Consider the following 23,442-nt stretch of genomic DNA (forward strand, 5'->3'; position numbering starts at 1 on the left):
TGTGCGGTCAGGCTTCTGAGCAAGGGAACAGGACACACACACACCCCAGCAAGTGTTGGGTAATGGGGCCCTACCGATAGGCTTGGGAGGAAAAGCAAAGGGCCAGAGAGGAGAAGACCTAGGCTCGGCTTCCACCCTGCTGCTGCCTTTCTGTGTGACTCTGAACAAGTAGCCTCAGCTCTGCAGGTATCACACGTAGAGGGAGCTCAGAAAATGTTTGCCAACTGATCATATGGATATTTCTGTATAATGGAACTCATGCCACTTGATAAGCTCTATTTCCTTTTAGAAATAAACAACCTTTTGGAAAGAGAGATATGCTCTGGATAGTCATTCTCTGTAGAGCTATTACATTAGACAAATTTGTAGTTTAACAAGGAAGCAGATTTGATTTCTAGATGCTGGGTATGAAGGTTCAACCACAGCAGAATGTACCGTGCGTGTCTGTTACTCCAGTAGTTTTCTGGTGCCTGGCTCCAAGACCACCAGCCAAGGAAGAAAACATCCAGTCTCAAGAATAAATGTCCTTTCTCATCTCCCACCCCCACTGTCTGTGTATCAAAAAAAGCTACTCAACAAAAAGTAAACAATTTGTTCCCATCATGTCAAACCTTCAAAAGGCAGGAAACCAATCACTAAACTAGATCGTGCAAGAGTTCAGCTATCACACTTGTGGTTTCCAAAGACGATCTCCCCAACGCTTGGTGAGCAGTTTGTTCTGTTGTGTCGCATAGAATTCGAAACAGTAAATATTTACTGTGGACTTGTTACATCTCAGGCTCTGCTGGGGACTGCACGTCCCTGCCCTCAAGGCTACCTAGCAGGGAGACGAGGTCTGGACCCAGGTTCTAGCAGTATAAGGCAGGGAGGGTATGTAAACAAGGGTCTGAGAGAACAGATCCCTAGGGTCTTCTAGGAATTTGGGGAAGCTTAGAGGGCAACAGAGACCCTGCTGCCGGTGGTGGTCAGGCCACACCAGGAAATTTGCCTGTCAGCATTCTTTCCTTTCTTTCACTCTCTTCCCCAGCACTGCAAACCTCCTCTTTCTCACCTGGATTTGCACATGTGCCACCTTTCCTGACTACTCTGCCTCCTCACGCCCCTCTCTTCTTCTCCAGCCCACAGACACCTCCACGGGGCACCAGATCATCTTCAGCAGCAATGCTTTTACAGGTTTGGCACCATCCTAGCACAGAGAGACTTATTTTACCGAAAACCTGAAATAAATTTACCTCTGGGAGCAGGACTCCATCAGCACACACTTTCTCGTTCAAAGTGTGGTCCCCAACCAGCAGCAGCACGGACATCACCTGGGAGCCTGTTAGAAACCAGACTCTCAGGCCCCACTCCAGCCCTCCTGAGCCAGAATCCACATTTTATCAAGATGCCCCGGTGGTACCAGGGCATATTAAAGTTTGAGAAGCACTGGCTAAAGCTTACTTAAAATTGAGACTTTTTTTTTTTCAACATTCAAAGATAAGGTAAAATTTCCCCATGATCATCTCAGGACTTGTGACAGAACCACAAATGTTATCAAATCCATGTTTTTGCTTCTGTTCTCCTAAAGCATCCAGAGAACTGCTCTTCTTCTGAAAACATGAACATTTGGCTGTAAGGTTAATAGATTTGGAGGAGAATGACTAAAATTCTTGGTCTCAAGCCAAGAACTCTACCTTCCAGACTGAATTCAGGCAGCTGAGTGGGTCTGAAACCTGGTTTTCCCTGAATGCAGGAGAAAGATCATTTGGTGACAGAGTTTATATTTCAAAGGTCTGAGGAAGAGATTTGGAAGAAGCCCTCTCTCTGCTCTAATGTGAGCCCTTCTGTCTTGGTATCCTCATCTGCCCCTTAGGGGGACCCCTCCCCAGGGCTTCTAGGGCCTCTCACGTCCTGCTGTCCACGGCCTTCCTCTGCCACCTCCAGCCGTGACTGTCAGCTTGGAAGGGACCAGAGGGGACAGCTTGCTCTTACTCCTCTGGGTTGCCAGAGTTCACCCTAATGGCCCTGACATGTGGACATTGCACTTGTCGCCAGTAATGAGGAGATCTCTCCATCCAAGCAGCTCCTTCTACTTCTGAATGGCTTTGACTTGTCAAAGTTCTTTACAATGTCAACCCCAGCTGAATCCTGAGGGAGCTGTCTTCTGAGAGTTCCACCTGGTTATTCAGCTGCCGAGTCCTCTACGTGGGAGAGTATTCCTGAAACCAGGCTTCTCCAACTTCAAGTGTCTTCAAAACACCTGGGATGTGTCGCGGGCGTGAGGGAGGGCCACTGAGCTTTCCCTTTCCCAGGTTATGACAGTGCTCCTGAGCAGAGCTGGGGTGGCAAGACGTGAGGTTTAATTAAGTCTATCTTCAGGGCCACAGAGGACAAATCCACATGGCCTGCTGTCATACCCTAGACAGAAAACGGTGTCTCCCCAAATCACCCATTGTTTTATATAGTTCCTTATGTGTCACGGCTTTGCATGTTCTCGTTGTCTGATTAACTGTCTTTTGGAAATGTCCTAATGAGGGTTGACAAACCCTCTAACTGTGTGGCACCAAACCTGGAACACTCCAGCTTTGACTGCACAACCTTGGGGCAGAGGAGGATCTGGTTCAAATGAGTTCAAGACTGTACAATCTTGTTTAGGAACGACGTGGTCCTATGGGTGGATACGAAGCCTAAAATCAATGAAGACCTCCATCCCTTCGCTTATAAATACACCTGCCTTTCTTGGCACAATCGTGGGAAAGTGGGTAATAAACTAATTCCTCATCCAAGGTAATAATAACTTGATATGTTATCCTTTAAGGGAACTTTGACAAGGCAATCCTAAAGAGGCAATGTCTTAGTCTAAAGGCAAACTCTTTCGTGGTGTCATCCTAGGCCCCATGGCAGACGGGTAGGAGAGATGTGTGCCAGGGGGCTGCTCAAAGCTTACCGTGCCGTAGCTGCTTCCTCCACCCTCCCTGGGGCCCCAGACACAAGAAACACACAGTGCTTGGTTCTGTAGCACCCAGGGCACGGGGAACAATTTCCACAAGAACTGGAGCAATTCATTTTTTCAAAGCAACCACAGGCTAGGGACGGGCTCACGAAAACAACTGGAGTCGTTACTTCCAAAGCCAAGCCAACTAGGAAAGAAACCAGCTTGCAGGCAGAAATACCGGCCTCAGCCAAGGGAGGAAGTGAGGCGGCTACACTACACTTTTCCCAGGAAAAAGACAGGAACTCCAGTCAGCATGGTGAGCTTGGACGGAGAAAGCGTAAGGAGGAAACCAAGGCAAAGGTGTCCTCAGTGATCACTTAAGGAAAGCTGAAGGGGGGTTCCTGGGACAGGAAGTTAAAATGAAACTAGTTTAGTTTCAGTTTTGCTGAAGCTGCAAGACAACGGTCTCCCCATACCAGAGTGAAGTGTGGAGATCTAGCAAAAAGAGGTGGTGGGAAGCCAGTTTTACCTGTGTAGATGACCACCCACATGCAGCCTGCAAAAGAAATTGTAGAGGTTGAAAAGCAGGTTGAATAGAAGATGAACTGTGGAGAGAACTGCCCCATGTGATCCAAGGGCTTCAGTGTGGCCGTGTGAATAGCTTGATATCTGTCCCTGGAGCTCAAGAGACACAATGGATTATTGCTTGATTTCCATGAGAAACCAAAAAGTCTGGCTGCTGTGATGGCAGGACAAAGGCGAGGTGCCTGCTGAGATCAGCCTGCACGCCCTGAGTTTGTTTGGGCAAAGGATGTTTCTAAGGGACCAGATGCGGGCCATCAGAAGAGAGATCTGAAGTGAGATTTTCTTAGATCCTTTCCATAGGACTGTCTGGAGGCACAAGGGGGCCTCAGCAGAAAGAAGCTAGAGATGTACCCATGGATGCCTTGAGGCTGTGGGAAGAATTGTAAGTGACCAGCCAGAGAAGAGTTACCTTTGTCCATGTCAAGGAACGTGCAGATGAGAGATGGTAGGATCACCAAAGGACCCATGCAAGAGCCCACAGGATGCAGAATCAGCTTGAAACACCTGCCAGAACCAGGGAGGCTGATGCCAGCTCACAGCGGGATTAGTCAAGTAAAAACCCTCCTACCTCTTGCCTCTCCTCCTTCCCTCACTCTGATCAGGAAGGATTGGGAATCATTATTAGCTAGATAAGGAAGGGGCAAAAACATAGGGTTGGGCAGGAGGTGGGGAGAAGCCAACCATGCCCTCCTTTACTGCTGCAGGCAACTGGCCTGAAGCAGGGCTGAGCTGGGAATGGGGAGTAGTTCCATCTTTGAGTGAAATTTAAAGTTTGATGATCACACTGACCTGGACATATTAATTATTTACTAGAGAATGTTTTGTTATCTGAAAGGAGCCAGAAAAGTCACGAGATTTGCCCTAAATTTCATCCAGGGACAGGGAAGAAGTGGTCTCACAGGAGACTTTCATTTAAAGGAGAATGGGAGACATGAATTATGTGGCTTTATGATTATGTCCATGGGTCACTGCTTGTTCAATGTAACCATGACTTTGGGGTGTGCGAAGTGAAATCAGATCATCATCTGCTATTTTCATTGCAAGATTCACTGGAAGATACGTGAGCTTTACAATATGTTTCTGAGTCAACTAAGGTTTACAGGAGAGGCCAGATTCATAGACTGTCAGAAGTGGAACATTACACATGAGCAACTCAGCCCATCATTTCACACAGGAAACTGAGGCCCAGAGACATGAGAAGACTTTCCCAAGCTCACACATATAGAGGCATCAAGAAAAACACAGAAGTATATAGCATCTGCTCACACAAACTATATTTAATTAGGTACATTTCTTTTTAAAGGCCAGATTTCTTCCTGTTTCCCAGGTCTCTGAAAGTTTAAAGTAAAATTGTAGACAAGGCTCTTGACAGGTTGTGAGAAAAATCTGTGCTTAGAATCTAACTTTATCCTTCCCTGATGTCCTCCTAGGCTTAAAACATAGCCACTCCTATTATAAGTATCCTTTTGTTGAATGCTCTAAGGCTGTCTGTGAGCACATACCTGCAAATGTAAGTTTTTCATCATTCATACTGGTCACTCAATACCTCAAAAACTTTCCTAAGCTCACATACATATTTGCCTTATTCCAAGACAGGGTCTCACATGGTGCTTGGAACAGAAGAGGTTCAGCATGTGTTTGCAGAATGACATAATGGTTAGATTCCATTTCACTGTCTATGTGTTCTTTATGTATCAACAACACTACTTCCAGAGAAAGAAAAAAGGCAACATGCCTGTTCATCCTTGGGAACCTGGAATCTAGAACCTGGACTCATGTTCAACTCCTTGCAAATCCATAAGTGGGGGGGGGGAGTGGGGAAGGAAGGAGCAGCCCACTGGGCAGACAACGGTGTGGCAAGTTTGCCCATGTGGCCTTGCTGCCCTTTCCACTGGCCACTTCCCTATGCTGAGCTATTCTGGGGCTGGTGATAACAAAAGGCGTTCAGCCCCTGGGTCACTTTCTATCCTGTGATGAGAGAGAAACACTCTCACTGGAGGACATATGTGATTTATGGGTGGGTCAAATTCCTGCCACGATAGACACTCTGTTACACATTTTATTGACCTGGATAGGAATCTGAGGCCCCCAGACAGGACCAACGTAATCAATTCGTTCATTAGCCCTTGTTTCTTCAGGATTTCTTTGTTCCCTAGGCTAGTAGTCCTTCAATTACTCAACGATGATGAATAAATGCCCAAGAGACTTAATTAGAAGAGAGGGAAAAAATCACTCATTTCATGTGACGTGGTCTCATTGTCTAAATTCTAATAACTTAGGCCTAGAAGCTATAATGTCAGCTCTCAGTAGCTGGAGCCATCTCTTCCCACTGCAGCCTGGGCAGGGACCGTCGGGGTGTCCTTGGTCCTGGTCAGCCTGGACTGTTCCCCGGGCGCCCAGAGGAGCAGCCCGTGAGCTTCCAGCAGCAGAGCTCCCAGGAGCCCCCTTAGTGGCAGCCTCACCTGCCCCGGGAGGGTGGGGACACCTGGAACCACCTGCAGGCCCAGGAAGACAGACGGGCAAACCCTACCTGACTCCATCCTGTCTTCCTGGCTCTCAGGGGCTTCCTCGGAGGCGCTGGTGCCCCTGGGGAACGGCTGGTGGCTGAAGAGGTCGTCACACAGGAGGCTTCGGCACAGCTTGGCAAGGAAGCGGAGGACGTACCCAGTGCTGTTCACCACGGGCAGACTCCTCAGGTGCTGCTTCCCGTCAAAGGACGCGGAGACTGGAAGAGCACAGAGACAGCGACTCAGAGCGGGGCTCTGGAGAAAGCCGTCAGCCCGTCAGCCCTGGGGAAGAGGTTTTGGTTTGTTCAGTTTTGTTTTGTTTTCAACTAAGTTGTAGTGGGATTTCACCAGTTTTTTTCACTAATGTCCTGTTTCAGTTCCAGGATCTCATTCAGGAGACCACATTGGGTGTAGCTGTTGTGTGAACTCGGTCTCCTCGGGTCTGTGACTGTTTCACAGTCTTTTCTTGTTTTTCATGATCTTGACAGTCTTGAAGAGTACTGGTCAGGCATTTTGTAAAACATCCCTCGATCTGGTTTGTCTGATGTTTTTCTTATGATTTTACTGGGGTTATGGGTTTTTGAGGAGGAAGACCACAGAGGCAGTGGGGGGTGGTACATGATAGCCACAGTTCATCACTGGGATGTTAACCTTTATCTCCTGGCCAAGACAGTGTGTGCCACATTTCTCCACTGTATTCTTTGTATTCTGTTCCTGGGAAATAAGTCACAAGGTCCTACCCACAGTTAAGGGCCGTGGAGGGATTAAGCTCTATCTCCTGGAGAGGGAAGAGTCTCTATATCATTTGGAATTCTTCTATAAAGGCAGACTTGTCCCATTTCCTCCATTTATTTATTTGTTTATTCATTAATATCAGTGCAGACTCAATATATTTATTCTGGGGGAATTCCCTGGTGGTCCAGTGGTTGGGACTCAGCCCTCTCACTGCCAAGGGCCTGGGTTCGGTCCCTGGTTGGGGAACTAAGATCCCACAGGCCACATGGTGCGGCCAAAAATAAATACATACATACATACAAGTTTAAAAAATATATATTTATTTTGTGTTGTGGGTTGTCCAATACTATATTATGTATCTTATTGCTAAATTATTCCAATTTTTGTCTTTGGGATCTTTCAGACTGACTCCTGTGTCCCTATGACATACCCTCATTTATTTTAAGCAACTCTAGATAGATAGATCTAGATCAATAGTTAGGTCTACATAGATACGTCTAGATCTAGACATATAGGTATATTCAAATAAACCTGAGTTCGTACTGAGGTCTCCAACTCTTAACACAGCACCACAGTGTTCAGGGTTCATTCAGCCTAAAGGGGAGGAGTCTCTATAAAAGGACAATAATGTCTCCACAGTGATGTTAGATCAAACTCATTTTCTCTAGGGTGACCAGAATTTAGAAGAAACACCTGGTTCTTCCAGCCCAGTGCATGTTTCTTTCTGTAATCCTCCTCACAGCCCTCTGCTGCTGCATGAAGCTCGCAAAGCAGCTCCAGGGTGCAGAACACATGAGAAGATCCCCAGCAGGACATTCTGCTCCCACCTGGGCTCTGCCCTCAGCACCAGCACCTGGAAGGCAGCCTGGATTTTTATACTATATCTCTCAAAGGCTAGCACACTGTAAGGGCTGGGGCAGGGCTACCAGAGCTAGTTTTGATTTCAGAGCTAAAAAACAAACAACAAAAACACTCCACACCCATTTAAATTAGAAAGCCAAACAATCTATTTCTCTTGTGTAGCTTTTTATAGTTGGACAACCTGTCACCTCATTTAGGCCTTCTGACTGCCCTGTGAGGACAGTGGAGAAAAGGTTGTGACTCCATAATACAGATGAGGAAACTGAGGAGAAGGCCTAGGGTGGTTTTTTCCAGCTCATGAGGCCTGCAAGTGGCACTTGCCTGTCACTTTAATACTCCAGATGACTCAGATTAGGAGAGCCAGCAAAGAGCTGCTTAGATGATCAGTAAGGGGGTCATCCTGGCCACTCGAAAACTCTGGGAATTCCCCCTTAGGTGGGCACTGCTGCTTGCCTCCGATACCTTGAAAGAGTAGGTGTGCTGGAAACTGAACCCACAGCAGGAAGGTCTGGGTCATCAGGCCTGTGCCATAAATCAGTGTGTATACATTCCCAGAGGTGCCTGGATGGTCACATAGTAGGAACATTCCACCTCCTGGAAGCAGACATGGAATTTGTGAGATCACAAAATCTACCCCTCTGGGAGAGTGTGACTAAGGCAGAGCGTCCCAACAGGTGTGCCAGGAATGGGTCATGGGTACTGAGATACTATTCCCCCTCAGCCTATGGGGTGGCCCAAGGCCCAGCCACAGCAGGTTAAATTCCCATAGCCCATGGTGCCAGCACCAGTGTTCACCATTTTCTACATGTTATGCCATGGGGATGTTTAGAAAGCAGTGCCCTAAGGATCAGGTTCTAGGTGGAGAGTGCGAGAGTCTGACTATTCCTCCCTGTGACCCTCCCTAAACCACCTGGGGGCTAGCGCCACCTTGCTGGGCTTCCACATCACCATTAGAAACATGAACGCCCACCTTGCCACCTCACAACCTAAGGAGGTGGCATGAGGAGGCCCCTCAGCGCTACTGCATTCTCCATGACCAGGTCCTCAGCTCCGGCCTTCCTGGGAATCCCTCAGCCAAGGGAAACCTGGCAGGGCTCTGCCCGCTCATGCATTGGTGCCAGGCACTGCAGAGCCTCCTCCCCAGCACCGAGGCCCCTGAGGCCACAGAAAAGCTGAGCAGGAGAGCAGGGAGAACGGGGTCAGCTCTCCCAGCTTGAGGGGCAGGGGCCGCAAAGAACTCAGACAGGATTCGCTCAACAGTGGGGACACACGGTACAGGAGGAGCTTTCTCTTAGCACTGGGTCTGCGTCTTGAGCCCTGCTGTTTAGCAAGGAAAAGGACAAGGGCTTCAACCTCAGAGGGCAGGCCAGGATCAAGAACCTGGCTCTCAAAGAGAACCCAGAAGAAGAACAGCCAAGGAGCTCTCAGAGGCCTGACAGCAGGACTCTCCTCCTGGCCTCTCTTGGTGCAGTACTTCTTCGTCCTGTCTCTGCGCACATCTGCTGAAGTCTCTTAAAAGTCACCCTGGGTCAGACACATGCACCCAGACCTTGCCAAGTTCTATTTTAATCAATTACCAGCAAGTCAGACCCAGCTTCCTGCTCAGAGGGAGCTCCAGAAGGAGGGCTGAATCAATCAGAGCTGGTAAAGCTGTGTTGGAAAATCTCCCCGTCTGCAAGCCCTCGGGATCAATCTGGAGTTAAATAAAACACTTATGCTTTGGTTTTTCAGGACGCAGCCACATTAAAGGCCCCTCTCCCCGACCCTTATCTTAGCCAGCCAGCAAGGTCACCTGCACTGCCCCGAGGCTGGGGAATTGTATCCCTTTTCCCTGGTGATATGGAGGCTGTGTCTATGATGCTGGGCCAGAGAAGACACCAGGCTGTCCCCTTGGAGTCAAAGCATCTTGCAAAGGCCTGGAGCTCCAGGGCTTAAGGGCAGGTGGTAACAACCACTGTGCGTGTGGGGAGCCTCGGGTAAGACAGACAGAGCCTCTGCGGGGAAACATTTGAAGTGGGCAGAGCTCCCAATTCTGCCTCAGACTTGTGGTGACAGTTTCCACTCCCTCTGGATGCTGTTGGGTCAGGGTGGAAACTGGAGGAGGGTGGTGACAATGGGAGATGGGATTGACCCTGAAGGCTCTTGTTTAAAAAAAAAAAATGTCCTGTGAGGTGGGGTTTAGACCATGAACTTTCCCCACTTCCCTGCATGGTGTTAAGTGCTATGAATAAGGAATAAAGCAGAGGAAGGGAGAATAAATAGTGACAAGGGCTGATGTGTTAGCAATGTGGTCAGGGAAGGGCTTTTTGATAAGGTGGCATTTGAGTAGGAATCTGAAGGAACTCCAGGAGCAAGTCACATGGACAGTTGGGGAAAGAGCATTCCAGAAAGCGAGAACAGCAGGTGCAAAGGCCCTGAGGCAGGAGGAGCATGGTTGGAGGACACAGGAATGAAGCCACTGTGGCCAGAGCAGAGTTTGGGACTCAATAGAAGTGACCAGGAGATCAAGGAAGTTCCCAGGACCAGGTCACATAGGACCTGGGGGCCCTTGTAAGGATGTGGGTTTTTTCTCAGAGTGACATGGGAGCCATTGAGGGTTTGGAGAAAAGGAGGGGCATGATCTGACTTTGATTTTGAAAGAACCAGAATCGTGAAAGGATTCTGGATATATTTTGAAGTTGATTCTGAAAGGATTCTGGATATATTCTGCAGTTAGAACAATAGGATTTATTGATGGGCTGGCAGTGGGAGGTGAAAGAGGCAAGTCAAAGGAGAGGATTCAGATGTCCAGTCTTCTTATCCAGATGAGGAAGTATCTTCTCCTCAAGCCCCAAGAGACACCTTTGGCACATAGGCTCATTTAAGGACCCTGGAGCCCAGAAGATGGGGACAGACCCTGGCCACAGTCCCCCAAGCCTGATTATAACTATTTTCCTCTTTGGAGACACACCCACGGCCCTCCTCATACAGCCTGCTCCAGGGCTTTACCTGACACCATCTCACCACCGTAGCCCTGCTTGACCAGGGAGAAGACCAGCTTCTGCTGGTGTGCACAGTCGATGCATGCTTGCACGGCCTGCTGCAGGACAGCCGACGGCCTCTCAGGCCCAAAGTGCTCGGGGAGCTGCTGTACCTTCCTCCTCTCCAGGTATGGCCCTGCGTTGGCTTGCTTGTTGATGTAGAGGCAGACTGTGGAAACAGACCCACAAAGCCCTCAGCATCGAAGCACGTCAGGCCAGGGGCGGCTCCTGTGCACACTGGGGGTGCCTCAGCCATGTCCCCTTGGCCCTGGTCTTGGGAAACCGAAGGCCAAAGTGGGACCAGTTCTTCCCAACTTAAGAAGTAAAAGAGGCAATAGAGTCAATCACTTCCAGTTGCCAGGGCTTGCTCTCAGAAAGGCCTCCTGGTTGGGAAGAAATAGGCATGTCCCCTCCAATGTACTCAAATCTGAATTGTAGACAATTATGGACAATTGTGGACCATGTATATAAATGTATTTATGTGCTGGGAACATACACAAAATCTTCCCTTCTCCTCCCAGGAAGCTATCAAGCTATATATAATGTTTGCCATTTTTTTTGTTAACCTTCAGTAATTTAAAAAAATCAACATGTTGCTAATTACTCCAAAGACTACATATTCGATGAAATTCTAAAGAGGATTCTATTTACAATCTCAGGATAATGAACACTCAGCAGTCCATTTAGGTGAGCCCAACCAATGGTCCCCACACTTTTAAAGTAATATACCCCATTGGTAAAAAAATTTTTACCACATGCCCTAACATGTGTTTATTTATTTATAGATTATATACATTCTCAACCGTATTAATGTATTACATACATTTTAAAGATGTAACCAAAAAATAGAAAATTTTAAAGGAGATAAAAAGAAATATTAATAGTAGGTATCATATTTTCTTCCACATGTTAATGACTCCTCTTATGTCTCCCCCTGCCCCCAGCCCAGGTATGAGCATCTTACCCTGGGGGCCACTAGTGCAGAGAAGCGTTAAAGAGGGACTTTAAGAGGAGACCAATAGGACTTTGGAAGGATTAAACAGTAACAACAAAGTTGAAGAAAATTAGTTTTTATTGAGCACCTACTATATTCCAGGCACTGTGTATCCTTTATCTTGTTTGATTCTCAAGATAAGCCTGAGAATTAAATATTATTACTTCCTCTACTAAAGAAGAAACTGAGGTTAAAAGTGGTTAGTGGCTGCTCAGAAAGCGTAATTAATGGTGCAATAGGGATTTTAACTAACGTCTTTCTGATGTCATGGCCTGTGCTCTTTTCACTCTACCAGGCTTCCTTCTTCAACTAATCCCACATGATTAAGGAAAATCTAATTGCTAAGGGACCTTCATGCCAGGCAGTGTGCTAGACCCTACAGAGAAAATCTACACAATCCCTGACTTCAGAGAACTTAGGGCCCAGAAGGGGAGACAGACCTACTCAGAGAATCACAGGAAGTGATGTGGGACCTTGGCTACAAGAAACATTAGGGAGATGCTAGGAGAGCCCGTCCTGGGAACCTTGGCAGGAAAGTCAGTGAACGCTTTCTGGAGGGATGTACCTGAGCTGAGGTACAAGGGAGGAATAGATTGACCCCAGAGGAAAGATCATTCCAGAAGAAGGAAAGAGAATATGCTACGATCCTATGACAGGCCCTAAAGACTAAGAGCAGGGCCTTGTTGGCCATACTACAAAATTTGGTCTTTACCTAACAGCATTAGGAGAGCACTGAGGGATTTAAGTGGGATGGGGCTGCGGATGGTTTGTGATGAGGGTGAACTATGGATGTGTATGTGTATGTGTGTGTGTGTGTGAGAGAGAGAGAGAGAGAGAGAGGGAGAGGGAGAGAGAGAGAGAGAGAGAGAGAGAGAGAGAGAGAGAGAGAGAGAGAGAGACCATCCGACTGCTGTTACTCTTAAGATGGAACTGTTGGCTGGTGGATGCCCCATGAGAGAGACTGGGCCGAGCTCCACCCTGAACTGGACTGGAAGGCACTGGGTGGGATTGAGGGGCATTAGGATCCTTACGAGATCTGGAAGTACAAACACAGGGATAGAAACTCTTCAAGGTGAGCAGGCTCGCTGTTGGTGCAAAGTAAACGTGGCTCTGCAGATAGTCTGGGCCGCCAACTGCTCTTTCTAGACTCCACCCACCCACAGCAACCAGCTGAACCTAAGATGAATTGAAAACCAATTTTACATAATCCAAGCTGTGAGACACTAAACTCCTGTTCTCAGAGAATTTGGTCATCCTATCTATTGTCCAGCTGACACACTGAATCCTTCATTTGAGCGACCTCAGTGGCAGCTCTCTAGTTCACAAAGTAACTTTAGCTGGCGGGCAGGCCATCCCAGCCTTGGAGTTCATTCGCCTCACCTACCTGTGAGAGCCTGTGGTGCTGCCAAGCTGGGTATGGTGGCTGCATCCTGAGGGATGGAGCTGAGGTCGGGCTCCGGTGTGCTCCGCGGGGGTGAGAGGGCTAAAGGCGTCATGAGAACCCGAGACTTGAGCTGCAAGAGAGAACCCAGGGAGGCAATGAAAATCTGGAGATGCTCTCTACACTTTCCCAGGATCCTTCCTGGGCTCAGTTAACCACTGCTACTCTGTCATTCTTCCACACCTTTCTATTGTGCAGCTTTGGGGGCTGAACTTCAGATTCAAGTTCACGATCAAGATTCAAGTTTGGGTCACACCCAGAGGCCAGCTCTGCACCCTGTCCTTACAGTGGAGCCACCCAGGAAACGACTGTGTCAGGCAGCGGGTGTGGGACACACCGAGGTGTGAGGAGTTGCAGCCTATAAGCCTCCTGAGTGCAGGATGCAGGGTGGGGGACAGTTCCCAGCCTGAGCCCCTGTGCTCCTGAGGTTCCTGTGGACAGGTCTTTCCTGACAGCCACCCAGTGACCAGTCCTGAAGCTTTGCTCACTCTGCTGAGTTTTCTGTTCACAAAGATCACTGGGTCCTGCTAGAAGAGACAGCAGGAGCCATTCTTCCAAAAGGTGACATGCTTCTCAGGGTTTATTTCCTGCAGTGGAGACCATCAAAGGCTGATGCTGATGCTGCTGGTCCATGGACCACACTTTGAGTAGCAAGGGTGTACATTCTGTTGTTAATGTATATGCAATCCCCATCCATATCCTAACTTGATTCCTGGATTTTTAGGACGTAATAATAATAGTAGTCCTGGAGAAATAGTATTCCTACTGCTAGTTCTCCAACCATTCTACATTCATTCATTTAGGTCATACCAGTGTTTAAGGAAAAACATTCCAGTGGATGAGAATACCATGTGCAAAGGTCCTGAGGTAGAGCATGCCTGGAGCGTTTGTGCCACATGAAGGAGGCAAGAGTGAGGTTGGAGAGGTGGTAAAACCACGGGGCTTTGCAAGACACTGTAAGTTCTTTGACGTTTGCTCTGAGCTCTTCTGAGCAGAGAAACTACAGACTCTAAACTGACATGTTTAACAATCTTTCTGACTGTTGTATTGAGAAGAGATGAAAGGAGCAAAAGTGAGAGGACCACTGATCTAGAGTACATGAGCGATGATGGTAGGTTGAACAAGGGTGAGAGCAGTGGAGGTGAAGAGAAGGGGACAGATGCTGGACAGATTTTGAAGGTGGAACCAGAAGGACGTTCTGACACACTGAAGGTAGTGTGTGAGAGAAAAAGAAAGAAGTCAAGGATGACTCCGAGGGTTTGGGCCAGGGAGTTTGCAGGTGGGGGAAGGAGGAGGGGAGAGTGGAGACAACGAGGGAAGGTCGGGTTGATTTTGGACATGTCAGGTGTAAGATGCTTAGATCCAAGAAGAGATGGTAAGTAGGCAGTTATGTATACTGGACTACGGAGTTCTGGGGGAAAGTCTAAACGGAGATCGAATTTTGGAATCGTAAGTAGCGAGTTGATATTTAAGGCTATGATAATGAATGAGATCATCAGAGAACTGAGGGTAGGTGGAGAAGAGGATGATCCGTTCATTGAGCCCTGAAAGACTCCAACATGAAGAAGTCGGAGAGAGAGGGGTGACCAGCAAAAGAAACCAGGAACTCTATCCAGTGGGGTAGAAAGAAAAGCAGGAGATCATGGCACTGTGGGGACAAGATGGAGAAAGTCTCTCATGGAGAAGAGAGTGACCAACCATGTCAAATGCTCGGTCAGACACGGAGGACCAGAAGTGGCCACGTAGCAACTTTTCAACAAGAGAGGCTGTGGTGCAGTAGGTGAGATGAGAACCTGATTGGAATAAGCTTAAGAAATAGTGGGAAGAGAGGCACTGGATCAGGAAGTAAAGCCAACTCTTGCAAGGAGTCTTGTCTTAAAAAGGAGTGGCCAGGGCTTCCCTGGTGGCGCAGTGGTTGAGAGTCCGCCTGCCGATGCAGGGGACACAGGTTCGTGCCCTGGTCCGGGAGGATCCCACATGCCGCGGAGTGGCTGGGCCTATGAGCCATGGCCGCTGAGCCTGCGTGTCCGGAGCCTGTGCTCCGCAACGGGAGAGGCTGCAACAGTGAGAGGCCCGCGTACCGCAAAAAAAAAAAAAAAAAAAAAGGAGTGGCCAATTAGCCATAGCAGCAGGAAAAGTAGGACTGAAAGATTTTTGCCCCACAATGAGATACCACCTCACACCCATTAGGATGGCTACTATTAAAAAAATAAGATTTAAATTAAAAATAACACATGTTGATGAGGGTGTGGAGAAACTGCAACCCTTGTGCACTATTGGTGGGAATGTAAAATGGTGCATTCCTCAAAAAATTAAAAATAGAATTACCCAGAAATTCCACTTCTAAAAGAATTAAAAGCAGTGTCTCCAAGAGATATTTGTACACTCATGTTCATAGCAGTATTATTCATAATAGTCATTGTGGAAGCAACTACAAATGTCCATCAGCAGATGAATGGATAAACAAAATGTGGTATATACATACAAGGAAATATTATTCAGCCTTAAAAAGGAAGAAAATTCTGACACATGCTACGACATGGATGAAACTTGAGGACATTATGCTAAGTGAAATAAGCCAGGTACAAAAAGACAACTACTGTATGATTCCACATATATGAGGGACCTAGAGTAGTCAAATGCACTTAAACAGAAAGAAGAATGGTGGCTGCTAAGGGAGGGAGGGAGGGGGAAAGGGAGAGTCATTGTTTAATGAGTATAGAGTTTCAGTTTTGCAAGGTGAAAACGTTCTGGAAGTTGGATGCACAGTGACGTGAATATATTTAAACTACCGTACTGTACACTTAGAAATGGTTATGATGATAAATTTTATGCCATGTGGTTTTTATCACAATTACTTTTTTTAATTTTTTAAAAAATTTATTTTTATTTTTGGCTGCATTGGGTCTTCATTGCTGCATGCGGGCTTTCTTTAGTCACGGCGAGTGGGGGCTACTCTTCATTGTGGTGCACGGGCTTCTCATTGCAGTGGCTTCTCTTGTTGCGGAGCACGGGCTCTAGGCACACGGGCTTCAGTAGTTGTGGCAGGCAGGCTCAGTAGTTGTGGCTCACGGGCTCTAGAGCGCAGGCTCAGTAGTTGTGGTGCACAGGCTTAGTTGCTCCGCAGCATGTGGGATCTTCCTGCACCAGGGCTCAAACCCATGTCCCCTGCATTGGTAGGTGGATTCTTACCCACTGCGCCACCACAGAAGCCCTATATTTTTTAATTTTTAAAAGATTTTTTTTTGTTGTTTTTGAGAAGGGGGAAATATGTTCTAATGCTGGTGGAAATAGCCCAGTAGAGAGGGAAAAATTGATGATACAGGGGAGTGTGTGGATAACTGCTGGTATTGAGACTCTGAACAGGTGAGAGAGGATGAGATTTAATGACCTGGGCTATGGCCTTAGAAAGAAACAAGGACTTTTCATCTACTGCAGTAGGAAGGAAGGAGGAATATGAGGCTCTGGATTTGGGTGGATGTGGAGGTGGGAGCTTACAGAAGGCCTTTTGCAATGGCTTCTAATTTCTCAGTGATGCTGGAAGCTGTGTGTGAGGGTGGAAGAGGGTGGGTTAATGAACTAGGAGGGTGGGAGGCCATGGGGGGAATGGAATGTGGCTGCTGAGCAGCATTGAGGGCAGAGTGGGATGTGCAGAAATGAATTTAATTAATTGAAATGAATTTAAAAGGAGACAGGCCAAAAGTGAGCATGTTGGGTACACAACATGTGTGCAGAGTCTGGGGCTCTTGCTAGAGATCCTGTATTAATCAGAAGCACCAATTAACAATAGATAGTTCATCTTAATTTGAGTTTAGCATTTGAAAAAATTAAAAGGCTCATCATGTAGCAATACCATACTAAGTATTATAAAAATAATTTAAAAGAAACTTCAGTGGTGGGACAGAGTAGATGGGAAACCTCCTGTGACTCAGTCACCATGACTATGGCAGGGTTTCCTCATCTGCCAAGTGTGAAGAGGGCTGCGGCCACTCTGCCTGTTTTCCCAGCTCAGGCACCAAGGGTTCCCCTGGTGGTGTCTCTAGGAGTGGTATCTCTAGGAAGGTACAGCTTGTGATGGAGAGGCTGGTGGTGACAGTCTCCAAGGACCGTGGGCAACAGGCTCTGGAAGAACCTTGGCTAAATCCTCCTTTACAGGCTTAAAGCCCTTCAGTGCCCAACATACAGATAACGGTGTTTGTGGGGGAAAATAAACAGGATTAGTAAGTCGTCATTTTCCCCCCTGTGTTCTTTAAGTAAATTACACAAAGATCCGTGTGATCCTTCCCGAGAAAAATGACAATGGTGATGATGAGATGGATGATGAGAAGGAGGATGACGGCAGCTAAGACTTAGATAGCAGACACTGTTTACTGTTCAGGTAAACTTCATAATGACCCTAACTTTAATACTTGCTCACTATTTTAATATTTATTAGAGGGGGATCTGTCCATTGAACCCACCTCCAATGAAATAATATAGTTGGCTGTTACCTCTGCCCATAATTTCTGCCCAGGTGAAGCAAATGAAAGGGATTAGAATAAGTCAGCTGGTTGCAGGGAAAACCTTACATATTCATTCATTCATTCAACCTGTAAAACAACTTCTGGGACTTTTGAACAAAGAAGGAACCTCATGCAACTGTGGGTGGTATATGACTTTTAAAAAATATCCTTTTGGTAAGAGGATAAATCATCAGTAGGAATATCCTTTGACTCAACATTCTGAAATTTCTATCTCATTGCTTAATATAAAGAATGAATCAAAAGTAAGGTAACCTAGGGCTTCCCTGGTGGCGCAGTGGTTGAGAGTCCGCCTGCCGATGCAGGGGACACGGGTTCGTGCCCCTATCCCGGAAGATCCCACATGCCGCGCAGCGGCTGGGCCCGCGAGCCATGGCCGTGGAGCCTGTGTGTCCGGAGCCTGTGCTCCGCAACGGGAGAGGCCACAGCAGTGAGAGGCCCGCGTACAGCAAAAAAAAAAAAAAAAAAAAAAAAAGTAAGGTAACCTAGAAAAGGGAGAGGGGTAGGTCATAGGGACACGGGAGTCAACTGAAAGAGCTTTCAATGGCCAAACCTGGAGCAACACGAGCAACAGATAAAGAAGGTAGTAGTGGATTATAATTCAAAGTATACAGTGAATATCCATGACTCCATACTCACATAAATGAGTGACTGACTAAGTAAAAATACATGGGGAGAATCGACAGATCTCCCATGTATAAAAATTCCAAATATTTTATTGTGGAGTATAACTCCTCCTCCTTAAGTGTGGGCCACACACAGTGACTTCCTTCCACAGAGGACAGTATGGGAATGGGGGGGAAAGTAACTTTACAGTGGAGAAACTGGTCACACACCACCTCAGCCAGGGGATCCAGATCACCATCCACAGTGATAAACCATGTCGATAGTTCGCACCCTTGATATGACGTCATGGGAATGGCACCTTACCTCTGAGATCTTCTTTCCAAAACTCCATAACTCCCGTCTACTCAGGGGATAAACTTCAAAAATCCCAAGTTGCAGAACATTTTATAGAATACTTGACCAATACTCCTCAAAACTGCCAATGTCAACAAAAACAAGAAAAGTCTAAGAAATTTTCACAGCCCAGAGGAGCCTAAGGAGACATGATGACTAAATGTAATGAGGTATCCTGGATGGATTCTGGAACAAAATAGGGGAAAACTAATGAATTTCAATAAAATATGGACCTTGTTTAACAATACTGTATGGTTATTGGTTCACTAGCTGTGACAAATGTACCATAATAATGGAAGATGTTAACTACAGGAGGAACTAGGTGTCGGGTATAGGAGAATCCTCTGTAGATTTGCAACCCTTCACTAAACCTAAAACTGTTCTAAAGTATAGTTTATTTTAAAAATATCCAAAACAGAATCTGGCAGAATAAACTGGGGAAAATAAAGAGGAAGGAGGGAGGAGAGGCCTCTTTCTTGGCTGCATAAGACTGGAAGAAGATTTGCTGCCCAGGATGCCTTGCTCTGACATGCAGGAGCTAATCCTTGGCCTTCAAAGCCAACAGCCCTGTACAGATGCTGGCAAAGTTGGCACCTTTACCTGAAATTCAAAACCTCGATCAAATGGGTAAGGCGACTCCTCATCCAGGGTATGGTTGCCAGTGGCTGTGCTTTGCCTTCTTAAAGCATCATGGTGGGGTGAAGCAGAGGCGTAGAGGCGGCCCCTGCCAGCTGGAGTCTCCACCAAAGGGGCTGGGGAATCTGGGATCAGCTCATCTTTCTTTTCCATTCACAGATCCAAAATACGGACCTGGAGAGTTTCTTGCTCCCACTGCCTTCAGGGGAAGACCTTCTCTAAGACATTTGCTAGAAAATCACTGCAAAGAGTTGGGAGGGGATTTGTCTGCAAACTGAGATGTGTGGCCAGGGCACACTAAAGAAGAAGGAATCAGCTGATGTAAAATTCAAGTATTTATCCAGAAATATGCAAGTGTGGAGAAACAGAAGTACTGACTAAAGAGTATTTGTTAGATTGACAACAAGAGGTTAGTAAATGAAGGATACAGAATGTGGTCAGGGGGACTATAAAGATGTGTAGAGCCTGCCTGCACATCAGCAGAGGATGAAGCAGCAAAGCAAAACTAAAATAAGTTCAGGATAGCAGTAGGCACATACAATGGAGCACTAGCTTTTGGGTCTGGGTTCAAAGCCCAGCTCAGTCACTCACTAACCCTGTCCTAAGTCTCACTACTTAGACTTTCAGAGCCTACATTTCCTCAACTGTAAGGTAAGGATAACAGCACCTTCTCACAAGGATGTGACAAGAATGAAGTAAACATTTAGCATAGGGCTAGTGCAAAGTGAGAACTCAGTAAGTATTTCTGATCATTATTGCTGCTAGTATTATAATTTTATTATTAGAAATTCTAGAAATACAAGTGAGTTCCAAGTTTCTTGTTCATGTAGCCATGGCAGGAAAGGGAAATTGCCCGTCTTTCTTCTAGGACCCATCTACATTTTCTACACTTACCCACTTGGGATCACATCTTCCCAAATCTTTGAAAACCCACCCTCCTACCTTACACATTGCACATAATCCCCTTTAAGAAATATTCCCAGTACGTTAAGTATTGCTTAGGCAGCAGCTGCCCTTTCCAAGTTGTATCATTTAAGCTAAGTCTAAAAAGGGAAAAAAATTCATTCCATGAGGCAGTCATTTACTCAACAAATATTTATTGAGCACCTACTGTGTGCAGGAAACTGTTGTAGGTGCTGAGGATACATCTGTAAATGGGGGAGATAAGGTCATTGTTCTTGATGAGGTAATATCATAGTGGAGGAAACAAATAAGAAACACAACAAAAATGTCAAATTGTGATAAGTACTACTCTGAGAAGTAAAATATGGGGATGTGATAAAAAGGGACCAGGTGACTAGGGTAGGCTGATAAGGAGGTGACACCTACATCAAGATCTGAATGACAAGAGGGAGGCTGAGAGCTTCTCTGGTGGCTCAGTGGTTAAGAATCCGCCTGCCAATGCAGGGGACACGGGTTCGAGCCCTGGTGCGGGAAGATCCCACATGCTGCGGAGCAACTAAGCCTGTGTGCCACAACTACTGAGCCTGCGCTCTAGAGCCCACGAGCCACAACTACTGATCCTGCATGCCACCACTACTGAAGCCCGCACACCTAGAGCCCGTGCTCTGCAACAAGAGAAGCCACTGCAATGAGAAGCCCACACACCGCAACGAAGAGTAGCCCCCGCTCGCCACAACTAGAGAAGGCCTACACGCAGCAACAAAGACCCAATGAGGCCAAAAATTAAATAAATAAAATGAATAAATTTATAAAAAAAAAAAAGAGGGAGGCTGAGGAAAGAACTTTTTTTTTTTTTTTTTTTTTTGCGGTACGCAGGCCTCTCACCGCTGCAGCCTCTCCCGCCGCGGAGCACAGGCTCCACACGCGCAGGCCCAGCGGCCATGGCCCACGGGCCCAGCCGCTCCGCGGCACGCGGGATCCTCCCGGACCAGGGCACGAACCCGCGTCCCCTGCATTGGCAGGTGGACTCTCAACCACTGCGCCACCAGGGAAGCCCCTGAGGAAAGAACTTTTGAAGGAGACAGAGTGGTCAGTGTAAGCCTCCTAAAGCTTGGCTTCTTCAAAGAACCAGGAAGCCAGAGTGGCTGGAATTATGAGCAAGAGGCAGAAGGATGCAAGATGAGGTTAGTTGGGTGGTCAGGGCCCAATCATGAGGGCTTTCTAAGTCAGTGTTGTAGACTGAATCGTGTCCCTCTCAAAAAAGACTTGTTCAAGTCCTAACTCCCAGTACCTGTGAATAGGACTTGACTTGGAAATAGGGTATTTGCAGATGTAATCAAGTTAAGATGAGGCCATACTGGATTAGAGTGGGCCCTAATGCCAATGACTGGTGTTCTTATAAGAAGAGGGAAACTTGGACACAGACACAGACACACAGGGAGAATCCCATATGACAGTGGAGGCAGAAATTGGAGTGATATGTCTACAACCAAGGAACACCAAGGATTGCAGGCAACCACTAGAAGCTAGGAAGAGTCAAGGAAGGATCCTACCCTAGAAACTTCAGAGAGAGCATGGCCCTTCCAACACCTTGATTTTGGACTTCTGGCCTCCAGAACTGTTGTTTTAAGATACCCAGTTTGTAGTACTTTGTTATAGCACTCCTAGTAAATAAATACAGTCAGATTAAAAAGTTTGGATTTTATTCTAAGAGCTATGGAAACAATTAGAGAATTTTAAGCAGAGAAAGACACAACCCAGTTTTTATTTTATAAAATTAAGTATGGCTGCTATACAGAGAATGGATGGGGAGAGGCAAAATAGAGAAAAGAATACTAGTGAGGAGGTTATCATATGGTCCAGACAAGAGGCATAGGTGGCTGAACTAGGGTGAAAGTAGTGAAGACAGAAAGAATTGGTTGGATTCAGGTGTACTTTGGAGGTGAAATTAGGGTGATTAGAGAGAGAAAGTGCAAAATCAAAGATAACTTCTAGATTTATTCACATAAACTTTGTTTGATAGTATATTTTTATTACATTAGTTTAAAACATTAGCATTTTACTTGTTGCTCATTTAGTTAACTTTGGGGAAGCCATAATACTGGCTTGTGTCTAAGGTTCAAAACATTCCTCCTCTAATACTCAAGCAGTAAAATTTCAGAATACTACAGGAAACATTCTATGTGGAACTTCTGGGAGAGGACGTGAAAAAGAAGTCGAGCATCCACATTTCCTCATCTGGGAAATGAACACTGAGAATTGACATGATTTCACATTGCCCAATGAGCTGCAGGGGAGTGGTGAGAACACAGGACTCAGAGAGGGCTGGGGTTCTAATCCTGGTTCTGCCCCTGACTCACATGGGACTCTGAGCAACCCATTCAGTGCCTCTGGGCTTCATCTTCCAAAGCCATTAATGCGGGTAGGGTTGTTGGCTTTTTTTTTTTTTTTTTTTGGCCTTGCCACTCAGCATAAAGGATCTTAGTTCCTGGACCAGGGATCGAACCCGTGCCCCCTGCAGTGGAAGCACGGAGTCTTAACCACTGGACCACCTGCGAAATCCCAGCTTGTTGGTTTCTAAGTTCTATTCCAACTCATAATGTTGTGTATGTACCTTGCATTAGACTATTTCTGAAATCATTAAAGAGTGTGAGATAAAACCAGTGTCAGTGCCATATTTTGAATGTTGATTAGAAGAAATAAGGCATCCTAAATTTCTTTGGAGTTTTGTTTCTGGGAATATAGAAAATTATCTTATTTGGATTAACTGAAAACAACTACCAACAATGGATAAAATGTAAGATTAGTAAAAGTATGGAGGCGCTAACAATATATAAAGGATAATTGGGCCCAAATATAGGTGAAATCTAGACCGTGGAATTGCCATGGATCAGGGCTCACCCAAAGGGCTACAACCTCAGGGTAAGGGTAAGCTAGCTGTAAACTTGTCCTGCCCTACCCCACCCATACCTGACTCTAAGGAAAGTTGCCTTGACACTGGGGGAGGGGGTGTGCAGAATCCCTGGGAAGATATTGCCACAAGCCAGAGCTCACACAGATTTGCAGCTCAAGTTCACAGAACTTGGGCAACCAAGAAAACTTCAGGCTGTGAAGTTAGTTTAAAAATTACCCAATCTGGCAGTGCTCCCAGGTTGCCTGGAGAAACAAACACAAATCATCTCTGGAGAAAGGTCTCAAAGAAGTCCCCAAAATAATTTTTCAAAGTCAGTGAATAACACAGCCCAAACACACAAGGAAGCAAGGAACCAAAGCAAGAATGGGCAATAAAAACACATAGCAGTAAAACCCAGAAACAGGGCTTCTCTGGTGGCACAGTGGTTAAGAATCCGCCTGCCAGTACAGGGG

At 46.5% G+C, this 23,442-nt stretch overlaps 1 protein-coding gene across 1 annotated transcript in view; it reads right to left on the reverse strand.

The window, feature by feature from the left end:
* SCML4 (Scm polycomb group protein like 4) overlaps positions 1-23,442 on the reverse strand; it is a 105,366-nt gene that overhangs the window by 26,272 nt on the left and 55,652 nt on the right. The window contains exons 3-5 of the mRNA XM_081251124.1: positions 13,001-13,130; positions 10,591-10,791; positions 6,030-6,224 (exon numbers count right to left, since the gene is read on the reverse strand). Coding sequence (XP_081107250.1) covers positions 6,030-6,224; positions 10,591-10,791; positions 13,001-13,130 — 526 coding nt within the window. The remainder of the gene's footprint in view (positions 1-6,029; positions 6,225-10,590; positions 10,792-13,000; positions 13,131-23,442) is intronic.

The sequence above is a fragment of the Mesoplodon bidens genome (genome assembly GCF_964165515.1).
Source record: "Mesoplodon bidens genome assembly, chromosome: 12".
NCBI classification, from domain to species: Eukaryota; Metazoa; Chordata; class Mammalia; order Artiodactyla; family Ziphiidae; genus Mesoplodon; species Mesoplodon bidens.